This window comes from Glycine max, chromosome 1 (assembly GCF_000004515.6).
Source record: "Glycine max cultivar Williams 82 chromosome 1, Glycine_max_v4.0, whole genome shotgun sequence".
In the NCBI taxonomy this organism is placed as follows: Eukaryota; Viridiplantae; Streptophyta; class Magnoliopsida; order Fabales; family Fabaceae; genus Glycine; species Glycine max.
In genome coordinates, this window is record NC_016088.4 from 4,335,983 (window position 1) to 4,361,864 (window position 25,882).

The window sequence follows — 25,882 nt, forward strand, 5'->3', positions numbered from 1 at the left end:
AGATAGGAGAAAGGAAAAAAAAAAACATATATGTGCTCTTTGTTACACAGGCCTTGTTCTTTCCATTTACTACTCTCAAACCTTTCGCCATTAACCTCACCCAGCACTTCATTTGATAGTATCAAATGTCACTCAGACTCACTTCCTGCGATCAAGTTGATCAAGCAAGCCGGTATTTTACCTTATATGCTTGACTCATTCATGGCATAGATATTTTTTTTCTGCATCTTGGGACTATTTTTTGGAGCACAATTTAACGGAGGCAATAGCATAAAAAGAACTTCATTAATGGTTTAAAAAGGTCTAATATTAACGGTTACAATCGCTAACTATGTGAATGTTAGAGGAAAAAAAAGTAATGGTAACGCATGCTTCCACGAAGTAATGGTACACTTTGAATTTAAAAAAATGGCACAACCAATCTGAAATCTCCCCCAAACCTAGTAACAAATGAAGGTAGCAAGTCACATTTTGAATAACTACAAGAAGAGCAATGGTTGAAATGAAAACGAAGGTAACATACAATTAGTCATTTTAAATAACGCAATCACATTGCTCACCTATTGTATGAATAGTAACCAATGCACATGTACACTTACTAGTTTTTTTTTTTTTTAACTAAGTTTTTTAGTACTTAAATTTTTTCGATAATAAATTTTTAGTTCATAAATTTTTATTTGACTGATTAAAATTCTTTAACTTTTTTACATTAATATTTTTAGTCTCTAAATTTTTATTTAACTGGTCAAAATCTTTTAATTTTTAAAAATTTAAATTTTTAGTTCCTGAACAAAAGTTTCAATCCATTATTTTTATAAAATCTTAATGAAAAAAAAATTGAGAGACTTTAACCAGAAAAAAATTTATTAGTACATAAAATCCACAATATTTTTCTCCCTATTTTAAAATAAAGACATTTTATCCTCATATTTTTCAAAATATATAATCTTAGTCCCCTTATTTAAAATAAAAATATTTAGTTATCTAGTTTTATAAAATTCGTAATTTTGATTCTTCCATCAATTCAAAAGGTGTTGATTGTTCAAAAATTAATAATGTGATTAAAATTTAATGACGTGACATGAGATTATTTATTTAATTTACATCATAGTCAACATTAACCTCTTAATCATCAATGCTTTCAGTTTAATAGAAGGATCAAAATCACAGATTTTATAAAAAATAAAAGGTTAAATGTATCTATTTTAAAATAAAAGAATTAAAATTGCAGATTTTAAAAAATAGAAAGATTAAATATATCTATTTTAAAATAAAAAGACCAAAACTATAAATTTAAAGAAATAGAGAACCAAAATTACATGTAAGAATATTTTTTTTACCTATAGGTACACTTGCTAGCTAGTTTATTAGTACATGAAATCTCAAACTCATTAGCCAAAAGTACCACATGTCAATCAATGTTTATTAGTCAAAACATAAGAAGTTTAATTTATGTTGAGTAAGACTCAAATTCAAATATTACGAATCAGAAAATAGATTTATTCAAATTAGTGGTGATTTATATTCTGGTTTTTGTAATAATATTGAGGTTCGGGAAAATGTGAACCTCACATCAACTCTGGCCTGCTTAATGAATAGACAATAGAGTTAGCCCTCCCAATTTGTAATAACATTCTGATTTATTGTGTCCCAAACGCAGTTATGTCCACCGTCCAACTTTTCGAATTGATTGTTAGTAGCTGGCATGCTGCATACCACAAAAATGTTATCATCTCACACCTTCCTTCCCTTCACATACATAAAAGCCTCGTTCCATAGCAAATATAGCCCCAACAAAACAAACACAACTTTGCCCCCTTGTAAAACTTCTTATTGTGATGTCTAAAAGCGAAGACTTGAAGCTTTTGGGAGGCTGGTTCAGCCCATTTGCCCTGAGGGTGCAGATTGCCCTTAACCTCAAGGGTCTAGAATATGAGGTTGTTGAAGAGACCTTGAATCCCAAAAGTGACCTGCTTCTTAAGTCCAACCCTGTGCACAAGAAAATCCCAGTTTTCTTCCATGGAGATAAAGTCATTTGTGAATCTGCAATCATAGTTGAGTACATTGATGAGGCTTGGACTAATGTTCCCTCCATCCTTCCACAAAATGCTTATGATCGTGCTAATGCTCGATTTTGGTTTGCCTACATTGATGAGAAGGTACTCCTTTTGGTTTTATGTTATTCTTATTCCTACTAACTAATGTCACAAATAATTTATATGAAGAGTTTAATTTCTAACAATGGAAAAAAGGTTTACAATGTGAATCAATTAGAAATCATTAATCACATGACTTTTATTTAAGATAATTATTATAAAAATTAATATCTTTAATCAATATTATAAATTATGTTTTATTAAAGCTTGTAAACTTAAGTTTAGATGAATCTTATTTTACAAATTAAGTTTATAAAAGCGACTCTCCTTTTACTTAAGTTTCAAATTAAGTTTCAAGGCAAAATTGTGACAAAACTCTTTACAATTAGGCTCAACTGAAAACCAAACAAGATACTTTTTCAATTTTTCTTGTTGAAGATACTTTTGAGCCTTCGAACTAAAAACGTTATAATCCTCACTAATCTTCACCCGTGACACTACGTTGTTAATTCTTTTAGGTAAACTATAAAACTTAAATGGGTTATGTAGATATTAGTTGGGATAATACACATGTAAATGGTGTGATAATCCTGAACTGCTTAATAACTTTTCTGGCCTCGGGTTGGTGCATGCATCATTTGTTCTTTTATTATATACAATTAATAAAGTTATTTATCTAATTATTTTTTGTGTGTTTTTTTCTACTGGGAGTAGTGGTTTACGTCCTTGAGAAGTGTTCTAGTGGCTGAAGATGATGAGGCAAAGAAGCCACACTTTGAGCAAGCAGAAGAAGGGCTTGAGAGGTTGGAAGAAGTGTTCAACAAGTACAGTGAAGGGAAGGCCTATTTCGGAGGAGATAGCATTGGATTCATTGACATTGGTTTTGGGAGCTTCTTGAGTTGGATGAGAGTCATAGAGGAGATGAGTGGAAGAAAATTGCTTGATGAAAAGAAGCACCCTGGTTTGACCCAATGGGCTGAAACGTTTGCTGCTGATCCTGCTGTGAAGGGCATTCTTCCAGAGACTGATAAGCTTGTTGAGTTTGCCAAGATTCTTCAGCTAAAATGGACTGCTGCAGCAGCTGCAGCTGCAAAGTAAATGGAATCAAATTAATTGCGAGAGTATTTTCAAAATTGTTGTCCAAGTTGTTTTTATCTCAGGCTATGTTGTTGCAACTTTATTTATTTAAAAGTTATTTTAAATTTAAAATGTAAAATATTAAGAAAGTTTAAGTAAGTTAGTTGAAAAATTTTGAGTTATTATAAATCTTTTGACTTGATATGATCTTCGATTATTCCTATGAATAAAAAAAATAAAAATACAAAATAAATGTTACTATGATAATAAAGTAAGAGTCATGCATTTTGAGCTGTAATGTCTGAAATTAAGCAAATTCAACATATTTGCAAAGGGTACACAGTTCAATTCAAAGTTTCAAAGTCATCAACATTGAATAAAGAGTCTACTTAAGATGATTTAGCAATGTAAAATCCTTGATATTTATCTGGAATTCCTACTAATAAAAAAAGTCATCATCAGTATTGTATTGGAATTGTGAGTAAAATTTTATAAGTGTGGAGATTTTATGTCATGTTTAAAAATGACTTATTTAATTTATGTGAAAATATTGTTTTCAATTGATGGTTCAAAGAGAAATATATTTTGATTATATCAAAAGCAAATTTTTGTAAGTTGATGTTATGATTAAGTATTGACATTAGAATCAAGTGCATATATTTTGTTTAGTGAGATTTGGAAGTCATTCAATTGCAATAATGGATGATGATTTAATTACCAATTCGAAAGAAAGTTTATCAAAGGTGGAATGTTCATTTCGATTGAACAATCAAAAAGAAGTTTGATGGAGGTGCAATGCTCATCTTGATGGAAATGTGAAAGTTAATAGAGAGAAATAAGTTTATAGAAAGTGTATCGCTCATTTCGGGATAATCAAAACGTGAGAGTTAATAAAGAGATTTGTCTAATAAAACATATAAAAAGTTTCTAAGTGTTTGGTGATTTTGATATGTGAAAAGAATTTTTTAGAACAAATCATTCAAAGACACAAACAAAAATGTATTGAAGACGTGTAGCTTTTGATCGCGCACTTAAAAATAGTTATCGACGATTTTCAACAAATGAAATAAGGAAAGTTGTCAACATCTTAGATAGTCTATCTGAATAAGTTATACACATGTATAATCCTTCTAATTCAACCGTTGAATCGAAAAACTATAAATAAACATGTTGGTAGGCATTTTTTTAATAGGGAGAAAAACATTTACACAAGTTCCATTTACATCATCATGCTGCATGGGAACAGGCTACCAATTCTAGGAACAATGTATTAACGAAGTTTAACTTTTCTATCATTCATTTTCTTTTAATCAATTTAGTGACTAAGGTACACAAATATCATTGTTTACACATCATATGTGGATTGGTGGATCAAACTCTAAACTCTTTACCATTTCTATTTTTTCTCCAAAATCTTAGCTAGTTTTTTTTCATTTCATACTACATTTTGATTACACTAACAATTATACATTTACTTCTTCACAATTTTTTTTTATTGTGAACGCAATCGAAGAATTTCCTTTTCAATTTCATCGATAATATATCTTTATTTTTGAAGATATTTATTTCACATATTTTCTGATTATCGAAGAATTTATGTTTCAATTTCTTCAACGATATATCTTTATTTGTGAAATTATATGTTTCAGATAGTTTTCTAGTGTGAATATAATCGAAGATTTTTCTGTTTCAAGTTCATAAATGATTATATTTTTTAAAAAGTTAAAATATTTTAACTTACATTCTAAATGCATTCTTACTAATCCAAATAATTTTCTAAATTAATCTCATTATTCTCCTAGTTGAAAGTGTAAACACAGTTAGTATAATAAAAAAGAATTTATAATAATTACAATTTTATCCCACTAAATAAAATAAATTATGTATAGTTGATAAAATAAAAAAAAATGAAAGATTAAAATATTTATTTTCGATTACTCAAACGAATTTTCCCCGTAATGAATCCAATTATAATGCCAAAACAGGAAAAATCCAAATGGTTTGCATGGCATATTTTCTATTAAATTGCAGATTCATTCTTTCGGTTTTTGCTTAGTCCAAGTCAGATGTGGTTCTTGAATGGGACAAGAAATCCAGAGGACCAATCAAGCGAGATTGCTTCTAGTATCGGGAGCCATGTCCATACGCACAATAAACCTCATTTTCATTTTATTTTCTTTTTTTGGATACTGAGACTGTTATTATACTATGCACCTGAGAATGACGTGAAGAGTACTCAACGATATGTTTAGTGATTATTATACTATCCAACGATTTCTTTTTAAAAAAAAAGTAATTATTGCATTATTTTTTTTTAAAATAATTAATATTCTGTGGACTATAGAATTTTTTATAGTTTGAAATAGGAAATTTTCTTTTTTTTTTTTGTTTGAAATGAAAATGAATTTTAGTTTTATATGTTAAGCCAACCAATTTTTTTATGGAAGTCATTATTTGTTTGAAGCTACTTATTTAAATAATTAAAGAAAAGGAATTGACCCCACCCCCACATCATACATTATGCTTATCGATAATTAGTTTCATAACCAATTTAAATGATGAAACTTCATGAAAAATTCCATTAAAGTAACAAAAGTGTTTATGATTAAAAAAATTAATTTAAGAACTTGGGATAAATAGTCGTAGTTGCATTAATTTATGGACTGCATGATTTCGATATTATCATGCTAAAGTAGGTAGTAGGCTGGCCCTGTGGTTTTTCTTTTATTTATGATCAATATCAATATTAAAAATATCATTTATCAAAATTAACACTCCTTAAGAATTGTGTAAAGTTATATCAGCACCGATACTAATATGAAAATCCATACAAAATAAGTATAATAAAACATGAATAAGCTTGATGTTGATAAAATAAAATCGTACAAAGTGAAACCAAACAGAAAATATTTGAAAATGACACTAGTCTTCTTGGGTCCTCCACTTTCAAAATACTATTAGAAAATATGTGCACCCAGCTGAAGTACTTGATTGTGCCAATCTCAATATCTCATGTGTAGTGTGTGGTAGGCTGGTCATAGTTTTTTTTTTTTTTTTTGAATTTTTTGGTCCAGGCAGAGTAGAACTAGTTTGAATTTTTTGGTCATAGTTTGAATTTTTTTAATATCTTTTATTTGGTCCAAGCTCACTTTGAGCTATCATACTCCGGTGTCAAGGTCTTTCTTCCTGCACACTTAAAACTCACCTTGTACCTCCTTTTTCTTTTAATATTTTCAAAACCCCTAAACTAACATTACTTGTATGTCTGTAAAAATTTTCATGTGTTTTTCTTTGTTAGTTACCAAATACATAATTCAATAAATATAAGAGTATGTTTGGATAGAAAATTTTAACCGAGGAAAGTAATTTATCAGAGAATTTGAATTTCTGTAATCTATAATTCATTGTTTGAATGTTTTTCTTTGAAAAATTTAAAATTTTGGAATTTTAAAATAGAATTTTAAATAACTAAAAATCTGAAATTTCAATTTTCTTCTAAAAGGTGAGAAATTGAAATTCTCTTCTTACCGTCTTCTTCAAAAAATACCGTCTGAGATTGTGGAACATCGATCGGACCTGAGAACGTAGAGGAACACGTATAACTAGCACACTAATAATATCTTTTCTTTTTTTTCATTCATTTTTTCACTCTCATAATTTTAACTTTTTTCATCCAAACACAAAATTTGAAAATAAAAAAATTTCAATTGAAGTATTTGAAATTCTTAAAATTTAAAATTTCTCAGAATTTTAAATTTCTCCATCCAAACACACTCTAAATGTATTCTTGGATTCATATTCCGTAATGGTATTTTAAATGTGTTACGAAAGAGATATTTGGGAACACTTTATGGATGGTGTTGCTCTTCCAAAACACCTTTTTCATAAGCAAAATATCATACTTTTGGAATGCCTACTTTATAATAAATTAAAAAATAATTACAAAAAAAGATATTTCATAACACTTTACGAATATGTATAGTTCTTCTAAAGCACATATTTTGTAACCAAAATATCATACTTTTGGGATGCATATTTCGTAATAGATTTAAAATATTTATGAAAGTATTCCAGAATACCTCCCAGTAGATGTAGTTCTTTCGGAACACTTATTCCATAACCGAAATATCATACTTTAAGAATGCTTAATCTGTAATACATTTAAAAATAATTATGAAACATAAGATCAAGAATAAGCAATGCATAGTGTTTTGGGAATCATATGAAATTTTAGATGAGAAGAGAGTGTAGGATAACTTTTACAGGGTGTAAAAAGAAAAGGCCCCGCTATCATATCTAAGGATGAGGAATCCGGTGCAAATTTGTTTATATCAAGTATCAACCGTATGTTGCAACAATAAAAAAAAGAGTAAGCTTCAAATGATAGAGATCATAAAAGTGAAATTTACATCTTTCAACAAAATCTATCAACAACCATGATTAATTGTAAAATATATGTGTAAATAATGTTTAATTGCAATACACACATCAATTCTGGTGGAATTATATTTTAAAAATTTAAATAACACATGAGTTATGTGAATAAAAAATATAATTAAAAAAGAAATTTTACTGAAAACGATAATAACACATAACATGTATCTTCAATGATACTTATATAAGCAAACTCAATTGATGTTACTTTATTTTTAAACAATTCAATTAATTTTCTTTCCTAAAAGTTTCTACTAACAAGTGTTTCATTTACAAAAAAATTTCTCTCATATTTAATATAAAATTAAGTAACTCATAAACAATTCTCTCCATCTTAAACAACTTTAAATTATGTGACATACTAAAATAATTTTATTTTTTTAGGATAAACAGTCATTTGTGTCATTGAATGTGTAAAACACTTAAAAAATAGGAAAACAAACATAAGTTAAATAAACATAATAATAAGCATAATCTTTTTATTGCTATGAAATTTTTAATTTGACAATACCTTACCCAAAATATAAACCCAAGCAAAAATCACAACCATTAAGTTAATCCTTATAAAAAAAATAAAATCAAACTTGATTTTGTCACTACCTAATATTGTCACAATAAAATTTTAAAAATAAACATTCTACCAATGTGTTAAAATAAATATTATAACAGTGTATCAATCATTAAATATTTTTCAATTACAAATGAGGGAAAATATAAAAATTAAATTATATTTTACCCTTAAATTAAACGAAATTTAGAGTCGGACAAATTAGTCTAATGAAAACTTAGTGACCTTTTGGTTCAATCTATTCAACAGCCATATTGATAATCATTTGTGTAACTTTTTGTATCACATATGCTCTTTCATTAATAATAACTCATAACGAAAGTTAACAAATGAATGAATTTATCACACTTTTTCACTTTTAGAGACTAAAATTTAAATTTTCATCTTTCAGGAACGAATTACCAATAGATGTAATTTTTTTAAAAAAATTACCATTTGAGGACAAATTTTAAATTAATATCCATCTAGAGATAAATCATAATCAATGTGACAATTTCTAAATTGAAAATCATAACACTTGACTTCTATTTTTCTTAAAAAAACATTAAAGTCGTGAAATTTTATACTACTTCAATTTTTTTTAAATACTACTTTAAAATCATGATAGAATTTACGACTTTAATATAAAAAAATATAATTTATTTCACAACTTTAAAGTCGGAATAAAAAACTGATACAACTTTCGTATTAAAAAAATTAAAGTCATATAAAATTTTACGAGTTTAATATTTTAATAAAATAAAAAATAAAAATGATATGAAATATTACGACGTTGAATTCACAAATCATAACTTGTTGAGAAATCATAACTTATGTCACGCTTACTAAACGGGATATTAATTTAAAATCTATCCAAATGGTAAATTTTTAAAAAAAACTACACCCTGTTGGTACTTTTGCCAGCAACTTTTATCGTGGATACTAACTTGGAATTACACGTGTTAATAATACCTTGTTCTTGTTAGTTGTTAGATAAGATCTACTTCGTACTTGTGTCGGTTTCCCATGTTGCTCTTCTTTATCATTTACCTAGTTAAACCCGAAAACCATAACCAATGACTTCGACTTGAGAAATTAGACAGAGACGAAAGGAGTGTGAAGAACGATGGAAGGTGTGAAATTGGAGGACAGATGGGGATACCAGGTTGCAACTTCTTCTCAGGCCTGCGTTTCAGCCATCAACTCCTACTACCATCAGGTACCACATTTCACATCATGTCTCTCTCTCTCTGACTTTTGATTTTGATTTTTTTGTCTTTGTTGAAACTCCTTGATACCAATACTCAAATGGGGGTGTGAAGGTTCTCATCTATGGTAGAGAGAGGTCTGTGATTCTGGAAGCAGTGGCACATGACAAACACTGTGTCTTGGCCAACATCTTGGCAGCACATTTCCTTTACTCCTCTGGTTCTTCTCGTGCTCTCACTTGTCTTCATGCCGCTAAGTCCCACCTTGTACCCTCTCATTTGCTTCTCTTTTTGTTTTGTTTCTCTGACTCTATCCATCAGATACAAAAACAAAATACAAAATAAAATCCCTTTGATGCATGATTGGAATTCTGTTGTTACAGGAACATGCCACCTTGTACGAGAAACTAGTTTTCGATGCCATCAGTTATATGCTATCTGAAGATAGAGACGATGATGTAGCTGTTGAATTGCATTCTAAGGTGAGTGGCTTCAGTAGGTCCCTTTCAGTATTATTCAAGTCTCATCAGTTTGAGGGCCAATTTGATTTAGAAAGATAAAATTGGAAAACTTAGTTGATGTCAAAGTTTGTCATTTGAATTCTAGTGTATTTATTTATTTTTGGATGATTAATTAAACTGATGACACTCATATCTTTCAGGACCAAGATAAGTACAAGTATTTACTCTATATTCAAGAATATAGTTTCACTGTGTACATTGTTTTGCTTCTTGTTTATCTATTAAAATGGATCTCCGTATATTTTCATCCTCTGCGTGTAAAATTCGTTCTTTGTTAACTTAAGATTGATATGTAAATTGCTGAAAGTAAAATTATGTTGATGAGCATTACTATGGGATGGTGTTCCTACCTGTACCTAAGGAGGTAGTGTGAGACTGCCTTACTTTGGTTGGCAATGGCTATCCATCAGTCTGAGACAGCTTATGTGCTTATAAAGATACTCTGACACTCAAGTTAATTCTAGAATTAAATGGGGGATAGTATGTAGGTAGAAAAGTAAAATGCCTAGGGTATCTCATATCTGATGCAGTATCCCTCACCCTTAGTGTGTTCTTGTATAGGAGGTGTGCCCCCTAGGGCATTGGATAGTTGATCGTGTGGGTGCCATTAGGCTAGGATCCGATAGGTACCTACTAGTCCAGATTAGTTTTCTGGTAGCTTCTTTACAAAAAGGCTCCGAAACATAATTGAAGCTCCAATAGACTTATTTTGTACATTCAAATGAAAGATCTATAAACAAATGTTCATATAGAATCTCAGGTTTTGCCTGCATCTTTAATTATGCTGTCCTCCTTATTGATTTTTTCTTGTTCTTTCAACTCTAGCCGACTTGTTAATTATTTTCATGCAAATGCCAACATTGGTTCATGCTGTAGATGCAATGTTAAAAATAATTCCGAGTTCTTACTAGTTACAAAGTTAGTGGTGACAGCTGATGAATGTTTTGGTATCAACTGCATAATGTGTATACTAGAGAATAAGAAAGAACCCTGAACCAAAAGTATATCCTAGAAGGTAAAAGTTAAGGGAATACAAATTAAATGTTGGTTTTAGAAAATTTGATGTCTTTAACGAAGCAGAATGACATCAAGTGATCCATGAACCAACTTCACCTATTGGGATAAGGAGGTTGTTGTTTTAACAGGAGTACAGGACACTTTGATCCTTTGTTATTCTGATGTGTGGAAACTGAATTTTGAACAAGGTTAGATGATCTTTTGCATATTGTTACTTAGAAAGTTCTATCTGAAGAGGGGAGCTTACTTCAGACTACAGACATGTTTGGCCAATTGTAATGCCTGTACCATGCATTGGGATTCATCTGATTTTTACTCAATTTCTCTTGATTAATGCAACTTGTTTCTGTTTTGAAGCTTCTAAAGGAGTTCCCAAGAGATCTGCTTTCTCTAAAGAGAGCACAAGTCTTATGCTTCTACATGGGTCTGCCTGGTCTTTCTTTATCTCTTATTCAGCAGGTTCCTTCTAATTTGAGAACATTTCTGTTTGATTTCTGCTATAATTGATTTCTACAAATAAATGTTTTCTTGGCCTATAACAAGGTACAGTTTTATTACTAAAATATTTCTGTATCTTGTATATCAGTATATTGTTTAAGAAGTTGCCAAAATGTTAATATAATAGATTTTTCTTTTATTTATATAGTGGAGGAGTAAATTGTTTGTAAATCTCAAGCCCACTAAATTGGAGTGTAGAAAAGTTGAGTGTTACTATGAATTTACTTCCATTAGTTTTGCTTCCTTTGTTTGGGTTACCTAAAAAAGTTAAGATGACATTGGGAGTTAGAAGGCAGAAGCTCTTCCAGCCTAAATTTGTTAGCCATGGGAATATATAATCACCCTAGTTCTTAACCCAAAATTCTCTATTGATTTGACATTTTTTCAAGGGGAAAATGTGTCATGTTGGGCCAAACACCAGAATCAGGAACATCATATTATATGCTTAAATCAGAATCCACTCTTATCCTATCCTGATCACTAATTTTTGCCATCCAAACATGAAGCAACTTTATATTATTTGTCTATTAAATGGCTGTTTGAGTAGCTTGCTTCTTATTATTGATGAAAAGTGAGTACCTTATACTTTAAAGTTTTACAGATTCTGCCTCACAATGAAGGAGAAAATTATATATATGGCATGCTTGCTTTTCCTTTGTTGGAGCTTGGACGGATGGAGGAAGCTGAGGAAGCTGCCAAAAGGGGATTTGAAATCAATAAGCAAGACTGCTGGTCACAGCATGCTGTAGGTCAATGTAATTGTTAAATATGGGAATATTCACTCTACCTTAGAGTAGTACTTATTACTATCTTTCAAGTTGTTTAGTTAACAATTAAGATTTTGAATAAACCTCCACCTGTTCTTTTTGCATACATTGCAATACCACTTAACGTCTTAGAAGTTCCCTGTATTTCTTATGAGTCTAAAAAAGGAAAGCAGTAATAGGTTTGCGGAAAAATCAAGCAATTAACCATTGATAAGGGGATTATCTCAAGCTTTAGTTTTAGGCATAATGAAGTCACAAGTTATGAAACACTATTCTGTCAAATTTCAGAAATTGGTTGTAACAATAATTTTTCATAAATGATGACCTAAATAATTAGTGTAATAATTGAATTTTGTTCTGCAGTTATGCCATGTCCTTCAGTATAAGTGCTGTTTTAGAGAAGCTGTTAAGTTCATGGAAGAATGTTCATCATCATGGGGTTCTTCTTCATCTTTTATGTAAGCATTTGATTCATTTAACCATGGCTTTGTCTAGCTTTCCATTAGTCAGCTACAGAATTTTCATTCTTTCAGGTTGACACACAATTGGTGGCATGTAGCACTTTGTTACTTAGAAGGTAATGCTCCGAGACAAAGAGTGCTAGAGATATATGACAATTATATATGGAAGGAGCTAGAAAGAAATGATTCTATGAGTGCAGACGTATGTGATTTCATAAGCTTTGTCTTTACCAGTAATTTTCTCACTTTCTTACTTTTGTAACCAGTTCTAATCCCTCTGAATGCAGGTTTACTTAAATGCCGCGGCTCTGCTTTTGCAGTTGTATGTACGTGGTGAATTGGATATTGTTGGTGATCGTCTCAAGATTCTATCAGAATGCCTAACTAATCAAGTAGGTTAAGATACACCCTACATGCTATATGAATCAACGAAATGGTAATATTGTATGACACTTCAATATGCAACTGGAATATTGATCTGAGTCTTGAATTCTGGTACACATTGGTCAGGTTGACACTTATCTGTGTTCTCTTCCTATGTATTAAAATCTTAAACCAGATTGGACATTAAATTAAACTGGCAATGCTGCCAGTTCACAATTTTTACCAAAAAATAAAAGGAAAAGGTGAAAATTGAATGCAAGGTACAAATTTTACCAAACAGAAAAAATATACATATTTAACAACATAAAACTATTTTTAAGTCCATAAATTTATATTTTCAAGATGAAATGTACATTACACGTAAAACATGAGTTTGAATTATTTTTCTTAAAAATAAATGTACTTTATGTGTTTCTTAGTGCTGATTTTGATACAACTTTTGACTTTTGAGCACTTGCTTAAGTATCATGTTGGAAAAACTTTCTTATGCTTGTGCATTTCATGGATGTATATTAAATTGTCAGGAAAACTGGTATATGGAATGGCACTTTGATGTATTGATAGTGTGGACTTTGGCAAAGACCGGAGAAATTTCTAAAGCAGAAGATCTTCTAAAGGGCTTAAAAAACAGGTGGAAGTGTTATATTTTGCAAAATGCAATTGAGATCCAATGTTTGCATGAATTGTGATGTATTCATGTTGTCTTACTGTAGGCTTTTGAGGATGACTAAAAAGAAGCAACAACGAATGCAGAGAGGAATGATGGTATGCTTCAATAGCTGGTTCCATGAATATATGAAAATCTCTTTAGATAGTATGTCTAGTTCATAGTTCAGATATATTTGTTGCACTCATTTTAACACAAGGAATTAGCCGTGTCACATGCAATCTTAACCTGGTACTTCAAACAGATTATTTCCCAGCAATATATAACTGCTTTAAAACTCTTCCCTCCATTTCCCTTGTTTTAACTCAGCTTGCAGAAGCACTCTACGCTTATGGAAGAGATGACGACAATCGTGGACTGGAACTACTTGATCCAAATTTTGATGCCACTGATTACAAGGTTGTACTAATCAAACCATTTTTATGTAATGCGGCCTCATTTTTGTTGATTTTGGAACTTAGAAAATCAATTACATTGTGTGAAAGATCATTGGGGCATCTGATGAACAAGTCGACGTATTCAATGAAGTTTGGTATAACATGTTGCTGAATACTGGAAAACCGTTGAAGGGTAAAATCTCGAACTTTTATCATAACATTCAAACCCACGAATCATCTCTAACTCTTACAATGAAAAATGAATTTAATCACAGCAATTGAAGTGTTAGAGAAGCAAATCAAGAAGAGAGATGGCGTCCCCTACTTGTGGCGTCTACTAGTACGTGGTGCTTTGTTCTCAAAGCAATTTAATTATAGTTTTAAAGAATAATCAACCGGAGTTAACTTGTTACTAATTACAATTATTATTGATTCATATCTTTTCAGGAGAGGGCATACAAACTAGCTAACAAAGAAGAAGAAGAAAGAATTGCGAACGAGAAGGCCACGGCTTTGGAGAGTCGTTACTTCAATTAAGGGAATAATCATATAATCAAATCATGTGTGTACATTTTACCATTGCAAAACCCAATCTTTCATTGGGTAAAATAATCATTTTAACGTTGATGCCCTCATCAAAAAAGCTTCTTTCTTGCAAGACTTTTTAACCAACTTCACCAATATAGAACCTCCCCTTCACCATTATATTATATAGACTAAAAGCTTTTAAAAAAAACTCACTCCTTCGCCGCCGTAATGGTTCTGTTCCGCAGCCGCTTCAGCTCCTCCACCACCTCCCGCCGGTCGTCCTTATCCGCCGCAACACACCGGAAAGCAAGCTCCATCGCTAACGCCGTTTGCAACGCGATGGTGGAGGAAGAAGCTACTAGCTAGGACTCATCATTTTCAAGTGTATGAGAGGTAAAAATAAAAAAAGAGAATTGAGTGCATGTTTAGTAAATAATTGTTTCTTTCTTTTAATTTTCTAAATAAAATTAAATCAAATATATACTTAATCACCTATTTTTGTTTTAAACCATTTTATTTTTTTGTAAATTAACGGTTCAAATATACTTTTCTTTTTATGTATAAAACTTTTTAAGTTTTAGTTTTTTAAATTCATAAAAGAAACATATTTTATATTACATTTTATAAGCATTGATACTGTTTGTAGTGAACATTACACTAGGAAAAAAAAGGATTAAAACTAAATTTGTTTTATTTAAAAGCATGTGAACAAAAATTGTCATTTATATATAATAATTAAACTTGATATTTCCGTTGCAACTATTTTGTCTTCCCAATAACTTGAAGACGATTGCATATGTACCCTGAACTCCCATGAATTGTGTTTTAATTTTATAAACTAAAGTAACTTGGCTATTTCGAAATGTTACTTTCAGAAGTATTTTGGAAATCGGCAAATTACAAACAGGTCTAAGTTCTAACAAACAGATATATTAAAATTAATTATAAATTATAAAATTGTAAAAAAATATAAAATTTACAAAAATTGTTATTTTATATATAAAAAAATTCTCCATTAGAAAGTGTGTTGTTAACATTTATCTTTTATATTAATTATGGATAGATGGGCATCGACTTTAATGGTAAAATTATGAAGTACATTATGGCAAGTATTTTGTACAGTTTCGTACAATGTAATAATGTAATAATGCAATAAAGACTATACGTAACGAAGAGCTACTTCAAGATTTTCAAACAGCACCGTGCATCATGATGTTATAATAACATACCTTAGTTCTGAACGGAAAATGTTTTGTATGCTTTAGTGGCAAGTCACTGTTAAAAAAAACTAGTAAGTCATTCTTCCTACTATTATTATAAAGGTTAAAATTAAAATATGGGCTAGTGATGGATTAACTTTTAATTTTAACAATTTATATATGTTTGTCACAATTTTATAATAAAATGGTTTTACAAATCTAACAGTAAAATGAAATTATCATAAAATTTTATATATTCAAAGGTTAAATCTGATGCTTACATGATAAGATCGATTGAGGAATTTTAACAATTCATTGATTCGTAAAAATATCAAAAGTGACTTATTGATTCGTAAGGATGCCAGATTAAGATAGATTTGATCTGTTGATTGATTCAATAGAATAGAAAGGTTGAGAAAAATGAGAAAACTTTTAATTCAATAATAATCTTACTCTTTTTAGTACATATGTTTTTTTTTATATAATAAAAAATAAAACTTCTTAAAATCCAAATAAAAGAAAATAAGAAAATATTATATATTTCTAATATCACTAATTAACTTAATCCTAAATTAATGCTATAAATATGATAAAGATATATATGATATCTTTATTATAAAGGAAAAAAATAACATATTAATAGTTTTAATAAATCATTACTAATTATGGAATGATACATTTTTTAAAGTGATTTCTTTATTTTGAATTTTATCTTGATCATTTCTTAATCCATTCTTGTGTCATACTTTGACATCAAAATCAAAATGTTTATTTTTCAAAGACTAAATTATCATCAATTTATACATTCAAAAATCAAAATTAAAATACTTTAACTCTTTAATAAGAAACTCAAAACAACAAAATACAATTATATTGTATAGGGTGCAACGTAATTGTATTTTTGTTGCTTTTTGAAAGGGTAAAAAACAATGAAATTGCGTTGCACATTGTACAACAGGATTATATTTCTGTTGCTTTCTGTAGGGGTGCAAAAAAAAAAAAAATAATAAACAATAAAATCATGATTTCATTGTACATTCTATTTGTTATTTTTAACTGAAAAATACAACTATGTTTTTGTTGCCCATTTCCCTCTTTTTCTTCCTTTGCACGTTGAGAATAGATCTGATGATAATGATGAAGATCTGGGTCGATGGGTCTAGATGGATGCAAATCAGAGGTGTTTAGTCATGATGTCGGTGAGAATGCACAACGGCGCGAACGGAGGTGCAAAGCTAAGGGGTCATGCGGTGTTTCGGTGTTGTAGTGGTTGGGAGCGATGCATGAGATTGTTGGGACAGTGGGCAATGAGCGACGTGCAACATTGTTGCAGTGGCATTGGGGTCATTGGGTTTAGATTTGCGGCAGAGTTGGTGTGGTGGTGATGCGTTTGATGGTGGCGCGGTGAGGGGGTTATGGTAAGAAGTTTGAGGGGAAGGGGAAAGAGAAAGGGTGAGTGGGCAAAAGAGGGATTTCACAACTCTGATAGGGGTCTATAGTAAAGGGGTTAGGGCCAATAGCAACTCCCTTGTTCTTACCATTTCATAGCATTTCATTTTCATCCACTATGACAGTTTTCATGGGCTGGGTTGGGCCATGCTTGGATTGGGAATATAAATTCACTGGACCTACAACCCAAATAGGAATATAAATTCTGCTTCAGAATAAATACATGGGGAATTGCATATTTACGTAAAAACTAACAAACTTTATAAGAAGATTTGTTACTCAGGGGCCATGCTTGAATTTAAATTTATCGAGAGGTTATGAGAATGAAATATCCTACTAGAACCTATCTTTTGAAAAGAAAATACTTCTAGTAGCTGAAATTCATAACCTTTTTTACTACAATGTGCAGTGTCACGCTGATTTAATGTCAAGGTTTTTATAAGAAAATTTGAGAAAAGGGAGCATGCAACCGTGAAGAGGATGAATGAATTGTAGGGAAAGAAAGAAGATGGGTAATTTTTTCCACTCACCTAAACAAAGTTGGGCTTGGGAAGATATATATGAATGCAGGTGGTTGGGGGCTTTGTGTGCGTAAGGAGGTGAAATGATTAAAAGAAATTACCGTAATCTCACAATAGTCAATTTAAAGCTTATTTCATTATTTAAAGTACAAATTATTATAAAATCATGTCTTATAATATTAGATAAGTCATAAGAAGGTATATTAAATTTTAAGCATCAATCTTGGCCTCATGAGTTTGATGATAGAAGTCCCTTTAGCTATTTATTATGTGCCATGTCACTTTGGGATCTTCTTTTCAACATTATTAAGTGTTTAATCCTGAGGTTGAAAGGCAGAAACTAAACAAAAACGAGGGTAGAATATTGTTTTGTTATCTTTCAAACTTTTTTGTGCAGATCAAAAATCTTTTGAGAAAAGCATTCTAAAAACAAAGCAACAGAAATATTTTTGTAATGAAAGATTAAGTATTGTCCTATAGACTAAGCTGATGCAAATTAGTTTTATTTAAACCCTTGGTTTTCTAGAGAGAAAAAAAAGGGTTTTCCACAATTAATCCTACCTTCTGTTAGTACAAACAAATAAAAGAAGAGAACTTCAATCAAAAAGAAAAGAAAAGAAAAGAAAAAAGTATCAACGCATTGTGTTTAACCCGATTAACCTTGCCTACATCCGATAGACTTTTTAACCAAGATTTTCACTTTGATGAAACAATTTTGCAAAAGATAACCTAACCTGACCACCAAAGTATGTTTTTTAATAGCCTTTCTACAATCAATTTTAAGTATTTTTTGATTACAAATCCCATTAATCTTCTCGCATCCAAGTGTTTGATAAAATTAATAAATAATAACAATACAACTATTGCTAGATCACATGGACTTAATGAACAAAAGACTAATAGTTGGTAACTCTCTTTGCTTTCCTCTTGTTTTATGTTAATCTAATCTTTAGTATTAAAAGAACGATTAGTTCTGCCACACGTCTGTTTTTTTCTCTTATTATATTTCTCCGTTTAGTAGATTGATGACTAACAAATAATAATAAGAACAAAATTCAGATGAGAGAAACAAAAAGATATATATGAATAATAAAAAAAAAATTATTGGTATGTCTCAAAATTCAAATTGCGTGTAGTATTCTATTCAAGTTGTTCCTTACCATTTAATTTCTCAAATCGATATAAAGAGAAAGGATAATAAAGTTATTTGATTAGAAATATAAATATTTATAATCTTTAAAATATAGTATAAAAGGAAAAATATTAAAAAAGAAAATAAATAACACTCAAATTTTTTGTTTAAAAAAGGAAAAAATAACTATTTTAACAATGAAGACCGTAAAAAGAAAAAAGTATTTGTAAAAACAAATAATATTCATATTGAAAGAAAAAAATATTTTTGACTTTTTTAATACACTTTTGAATCCGTCACGTAATGAATGATTTTTTCCTTAAGAACTATTAAGTATTTTTAAACAAACAACTATGAGAAAGATAAATTTGAAAGATCTTTTTTGGAACTTACCCATCAAATAAACCCCTAATGCAAATGACACCGCCCTCTATGAAAGCTACTCCAATGATCCCAACAATGAATAAAATAAGTCGAGCTTGAGTGAAGTTAAGTTTAGTATAATTTGGCTCTTTAATATTTAGTTTAGTTCTTAATTTACTTGACTTACTGAATCCAACATTCAAATTTTTTAAATCCTATATATTTAAAATTTTAATTTATTAGTAAATTTTAGATAAAATAATTATTTAATTTTCTTAAAAAGATAAAACTAAATTTATTTTATTAGCTTTGTTGAATCATATGACAAAAATATAATTATAACTAAAGTCAACATTAATGAAAACTATTGCACTATGTATATATAACATAATAAAAAATCAATTTATATATATATGTGTGTGAGCCGATTCAGAAATCAAGTTAAATGGTAAGTAATTGAAGTTGGACTTATTTATTTAATGAGTTTAATTTTTAACTTAAATTTAATTTATCAATTTTAGTTCATAAATTAAATTGAAGGAATTAATTGTGAAATTAAATTTCAAATTATTTTTAAGTTGGTTGAGTTGATTTTACCTGGGTCATCATGGCTCCATTACAAATCTTCCATCACCTTCCCTGACAATTTTTGGTTTTCCACTTTCATTTTCACACGCAAAAATGATAGCAATTAATCTTCTTGTTCTTGGTCTCAAGCATTTGTATTACCTGGAACCTTCTCTGTCGTCAACCATATTTATTCGATTCTAGACTCTATATTACTCTTTTGAATCAACCACGTACGCACTAGAAGGTTTTCGTTTCAATATTTTCTGCTGTCTTAATCTCTAATCATATCCACTAATTAAGAAAATCACATAATACCACTTGCAAACAAGTTAAGGCCGAACATGATTAACCTTTTGATTAGCCTTTTCATTGTGACGAAAGTATATGCAACATCATTACTCTAATTTTTTAACAACTGAAAAATATGTTAGCCAAATGAGCAAGAAGGATCCAAAAATGTATTAAGGGGAGACAATTTTTTTTTACATAATTATTTAAATATTTAACTTCTAATAAATAATAAGTTTAACAAAAAAATTTATTATTAATTAGGTATAAAACTAGATATATATAATGATCTACTACTAAAAAAATCAGCATATATTAACTCAAAAATATATTTTTTATACATTTTTTTATTAATACTTTTTAATGTTAACTTTAATTTTTTCTTGATATATACATAAAAGATGATAAGGAAGGAGAAGTCAAGGCCGTGGTTTCTACTCCTTGGATTCGTCACTGCAAATGAGCAGTTAACGTGTTATTTGTTCTTAGAGATTTATTTTCAACGTTAAATTAATAACACGGAGTCCTAAATAAATATGTTAAACTAATGATATTTTTATGATAAGATAAAAGTTTAACTAATTAAACATAGAAATAGACTAAAAAGAAAATCAAAACAGTCGTCGAATTAAAAAGAAGTTTCAAAATTTTGTGAGAAATCAAGTCAAAGATATTATTTTACAAGCTACAAGTGACCAAGTCAAACCTTTTATATATATACTTTATAATGTTAAAAAAAATATAAATATGATTAATTTTTTAATTTTAAAATATATTTTCATGAGTTTTTTTATTTGTGAACAGGATATTCTTCAAAATATTGAGATCTATTTACGTGTTTGATATCTCTTTAGGTATGTTTTTGTATATGCTGCAGGAATTATGAATGAATTGAATTCCTAATCACAGATTGAACGAACAGGATTATTTGTTAATCATATCACATTATATTAATAATTAATTTTTATTTAATTAGTAGATTAATATAAAACTGATTTTATCTTTTAAATTTTTGAAAACCCTGTAAAATATATATCCCATCAACAAGTACGTAACACCATAATAAAAACGTAGAAACTACATCGCAATTTCCACGGAGATTCAACCCCAATGTTCGTTGTACAATTCACTAATTAATACCAAGGTTTATTTATGCCGCGTCTAAGTATTGTATGACTACATGAGATCATTTTCGTTATCTAATTAATAAATTAAGGTTTTGCTATTTTTATTTTATTGATCTCTATATTTTAAAATTAAGATATTTGATTTTTAAATTTTAAAAAAATTCACAATTTTGATTTTCTATTTCAAAATATTTGGTTCTCATATTTTAGAAAATTCGTAATTTTGGTCCCATATTTTAAATAATCCACAATTTTGATATTTAATTTTTCCTAAATTTTATTTCTTACTTTATAATTAATTGAATCATTTTTTGATGATATCTTAAATAAATATGTTAATTTTATGGTTCAATTGGATCATAAGAAAAGAAATAAAAGAGAGACAAAATTAAAAATTTGATCAATATTACAATTTTTTAAAAATATAAGGACTAAATATCTCTCTTTCAAAATGGAAGGATCAAAATTATAAATTTTTAAAAATAAAAAGATTAAATATCTCAATTTTAAAATGAGATAGCCAAAATTACAAATGGAACAAAATAAAAAAATCATAATTACATTTCATAATTAATGAACTATTGAAATCGTGACCTAGTATTCCCGTTTTGTCTAGTAAAGATCAGTATAAAATTTTCGATAAAAGAAAAATTATATAAAATTGTTTCAACTGAAAATCATTTTTTCAATGCAGAAGTGAACATATAAACATTTACTTAAAATCATAACTTTTGGGGAGAATTTTGGTACCCAAACATGGTGGACACATGAGGTTGTTTTGCAATCTCTAGTGAGCGATGAAATTTGCAAAAACACTCCAACGATTAATTTAGAAAATGTGTTAGATGAGTAACGAGATTTTGATACGTACTTGTAAGCAAGAAATACCTAATATAGTGATAAAGTGATGGGAAAGGTAATTAAATATTTATCACGGGCCCTATGCCGCGTGGCTGGACCCAAAATAGCTCCAGAACAGCTGGTATATTTTAACATGATTTTGGATAACTCAGCATGAAATTGAACATGTACAAAATTGAAATGTTATCTTAAAAGAATATGTGGATTAGACAAAATGTTGCTAACATATTGATAATCTAGTTTTGCCGATTAGATAGGTGGGAGCATAATCCATAATATGGATGGCATATGGTATGTTGCAGTTCTCTGTATTTGATTGAAATGCAATGCCATTGATCTAGTGTTGACAGGTACCATTTCCATTTCTATTTGGGTATGGAATGTGAAGCTTTATGTTTGGGTTTGGTGTGGTGTATTTGTGGTCATGGTGGTGTTTGCATTGTTAATTTGAATTACCAGCCTTCCACTTGTACTTTGCTGGATTTTCTCCCAGCATATTGCAAATTAAAAGCAATTTATATAGTTTTATTTATTTAGTCAATTGGGCATATATTCCGTTTAAATGGAACTTATGTAAAGTACACCTCAACTTTATGCTATTGGGTTTCTGTAAACCCTGAATGCATTTAATTTTTGTCTTCATTCCATAGCAGGAAAGTTTGTTCAATGAATGTCCCACATAAGAGGCTAATTACATAAAATAAGAATGTTTATGTTTCGTATGAACTTGTGTTTGGCCGCTTAATTTTTTTTTAATGTTTATGTATAGACAAGCGCATCGGTTGCATTTGTTTTAGTATCTTGATATAGACCTTCTTGTATTAGGGAGATTTTTTATTTTCTCTAGCTGCGGATATGTCCCATTTATTATTGTATCATTTTAGGTTTAATATAATTTACATTTTTAAAAAAAAAACTATGAAAAATAACTTGTGAAATCAATTAGTCTGATGATTAAAGAAATTTTTTGCCAATGTGATATGTTTGAAGGACAAGTCAGTGGAGTTTTGGGGCTTGATTCTTTTGTAACTTCGCATGCTAAATTTTAGGATCATTCAATGACCAAATAGCACTATCTTTGATTCACTCTCTAATCAGGTGCTTATGTGTGTATTGATTCCTCTCTCACTCATTGCAGCAACTCTGATTCGTAAGATAGGGAGTTGATCTGATTCATTAATCTTTTTTTATTGGAATTGGTTAGTTGTTAGTGTACTTCTGGATCAGAAGAAGGATGATAATGTCACACTTTGCTGTGCTGGTTGCCCTTGTGTCTTTTATTGCTCAACAATGTCAAATGTTTAGTTTTAGGTGTAATTTTAGTTTTAAGTTCAATTTTGGATTTTTGGGTACTGCATATACTAATACTACCATTCGTTACTTTTTAATTTTCAAATTTTTAGAAAAATTTTGCTTCTATTTATCTATTATTTACAAATTTTAAAATTACATTAATTATTCTTTTATCAAATTATATCCTTAATCATCTCCTATTATTTAATTAATTTACACATATATTTATTAAGAAATGAAAAGAAAATGGGATAAAATAAGAAACCCAACAAAATTTATTGTATTATTTGATTTCTACAAAAACAACCTTAAAATACATGCAGATAAAAGTGAAATACTGTAAGATTTTACAAAAACCAATGAAAATTATAGTCACTTATGTAGGCTATATAAAAAGAAGATTTAATTATTCTATTAGACCTCATACTTTTATCAAATTTTTAATTATATTTCTATTTTTTTTAATTGGGTCTTTGAATTTTTTTCCCTCATTTAGGCCCTCTTATCTAATTGTGTTTATGAAAATTAACTATAAACACTTAATTAGAGGTACAAGCAATGTATTAATACTTCTGTCTTGTAAGTATAACTGAATCAATGATGATATATTTTTGTAGAATTTCAATCCTCTGCATGTTAATTCAATTCAAGTATTTTTTTTTTCACAAGTCTATCATCATTGTTTGGCTATGCAAAAAGTAAAACATAAATATATATAAAAATTATGTTATAAACCAATGAATTCTTATATTATACTTATTGATAAATTAAAAATAATATAATGTATAGAATATACTTATATTTATTATGAAATATATTTATTAAAAATGAGTATATTTAAAATTAAATATATAAGTATTTATTAAAATATAATAAATATTTATAATATTTATTATTAAATATATTTAATATTTACCTTAAAGACTTATAAAATTATATTTTAATAAATACATTTAATAATAAACAAAATTAATTATATTTAATAATAATAATAATAATAATAATAAGTACTTTTTAATTTCCCCTCACTTTTGTTTACAGCGTAAACACAATGAATTGGAATTTGGGAGATTAAATTACATAATTATAAAATTTAGGAAACTAAAATCACAAAAACTCAAGAACTAAAATTGTATAATTATAAAACTTGAGAGGTTAAAATTGCATACGTTCAATCCGGAACCACAAAGGCATGCCATGTTAGTCATCCATAACATTATTATACAAATGCCACATATGACATGTCATCAATCAATGTTAGGCATTTTGACTGCCAAAGGGACTAGAAATGGCACACTTTTAAGGGACCTAATTGGTGCAATTAGGATATTTAAGAGAATTGAATAAAATCATATATTTGCAATATTGAGAACACATGACATAATTGAAACATGTGAAATTAAAATCAAACATTTTTGTTATTATGCTTTCTTCTTTTCGTAGCAGACGAAATATAATAAAATTAAGTCTAATAAGACACTGTAATAGTGCATATGTATATTTATGCTTTTCATACAAACTTTATGGTTACATATTTATAAATGTAGGGAAGAATCATAATTTTCACTTTTTACACAAAGATGGAGGAAATAACCGTAATCTTTATTTTATTAATAAATATTAATTGTTAATTTTTATTAAAAGGAAAATTTACACCTATAATATCTCTCTGTTTTTTTTTTATCATTATTAAGTCAATCTTATAATTTCTTGCAATTTTTTTTATTTTAAATGTAAACATTTTTTTAAATCTTATTTCACTGGTTGATTTTTTATTTTATTTTAAAATATTTTTATTATTAATTATGTGTAAAGATGAAACATTGAATCTATGTTGATGCAAAAATTTCTCTATAGGAAAAGCGAAATAATTAGATTTTGCAAAAACCAATGAAAATTAAGGTCACTTATGTAGGCTATGTTAAAAGGACTGAAAAACATTTTAAAATACTAGTAAGAGGACTCATTCTATATTTTCAATAACTTAAGATTCAAGTCTATATAAGATGATCCCAAACCTGATATAACAGGTAATTTACAAGTGAACCGGTGCATCCTTCTGCACTCTGTTGTGTAGGCATCAGCACAACACCTCTATTTTGCCAAATTAATTGTAAATTTGATTTTTTTATTTATTTTATAATTTGATTTTCATTCTTTATAATTTAATTCATAAATTTAATTTTGTAAACATTTGAGTCATAATTTCAAAATTAAATGTTCACTATTACTTAAGGTATCACAATTTTATTAAACATTAATTTTGTACATTTAATTAACATCAAAATTCAGATAAAATCATAACTTGACCGTCAACATCTATTCCTAATGCTAAACAATACATTTTCAAACTTAAATAACCAGATTAAAAAAAAACGTAAAATTGTAAATTAAAATATAAGGAAATCAAAATTAAATTAAGAGAAAAATAGTAAAATCAAATTTACAATTTTTTCATTATATTTTAATGAGTCACCACCTGGATTAGTAGTATATA

General features: G+C 28.7%; 2 protein-coding genes across 2 annotated transcripts; both read left to right on the top strand.

Annotated features, from left to right (window-relative positions):
- The first annotated feature begins 1,803 nt into the window (after positions 1 to 1,803).
- LOC547576 (glutathione S-transferase GST 5) lies at positions 1,804 to 3,349 on the top strand. The gene is made up of 2 exons (NM_001251698.1): positions 1,804 to 2,159; positions 2,811 to 3,349. The coding sequence occupies exons 1-2, from the start codon at positions 1,839 to 1,841 to the stop codon at positions 3,192 to 3,194; spliced, it is 705 nt and encodes a 234-aa protein (NP_001238627.1). The 5' UTR covers positions 1,804 to 1,838; the 3' UTR covers positions 3,195 to 3,349.
- A 5,754-nt stretch (positions 3,350 to 9,103) lies between these two features.
- Positions 9,104 to 15,077, top strand: LOC100789977 (tetratricopeptide repeat protein 38). Its single transcript, XM_003517713.4, has 14 exons — positions 9,104 to 9,373; positions 9,477 to 9,629; positions 9,746 to 9,844; positions 11,258 to 11,359; positions 12,000 to 12,143; positions 12,529 to 12,623; positions 12,699 to 12,828; positions 12,914 to 13,018; positions 13,535 to 13,641; positions 13,724 to 13,775; positions 13,987 to 14,076; positions 14,163 to 14,247; positions 14,330 to 14,394; positions 14,502 to 15,077. The coding sequence occupies exons 1-14, from the start codon at positions 9,281 to 9,283 to the stop codon at positions 14,589 to 14,591; spliced, it is 1,410 nt and encodes a 469-aa protein (XP_003517761.1). The 5' UTR covers positions 9,104 to 9,280; the 3' UTR covers positions 14,592 to 15,077.
- The last annotated feature ends 10,805 nt before the right edge of the window (positions 15,078 to 25,882 follow it).

Bases quoted from the DNA above. Each gene is read 5' to 3' on its own strand.
- LOC547576 (NM_001251698.1), top strand. From the start codon at position 1,839: ATGTCTAAAAGCGAAGACTTGAAGCTTTTGGGAGGCTGGTTCAGCCCA. The intron at 2,160-2,810 runs GTACTCCTTTTG...TACTGGGAGTAG, and splicing joins TTGCCTACATTGATGAGAAG to TGGTTTACGTCCTTGAGAAG.
- LOC100789977 (XM_003517713.4), top strand. From the start codon at position 9,281: ATGGAAGGTGTGAAATTGGAGGACAGATGGGGATACCAGGTTGCAACT. The intron at 9,374-9,476 runs GTACCACATTTC...GGGGGTGTGAAG, and splicing joins TCAACTCCTACTACCATCAG to GTTCTCATCTATGGTAGAGA. The intron at 14,248-14,329 runs GTAAAATCTCGA...ATTTAATCACAG, and splicing joins TACTGGAAAACCGTTGAAGG to CAATTGAAGTGTTAGAGAAG.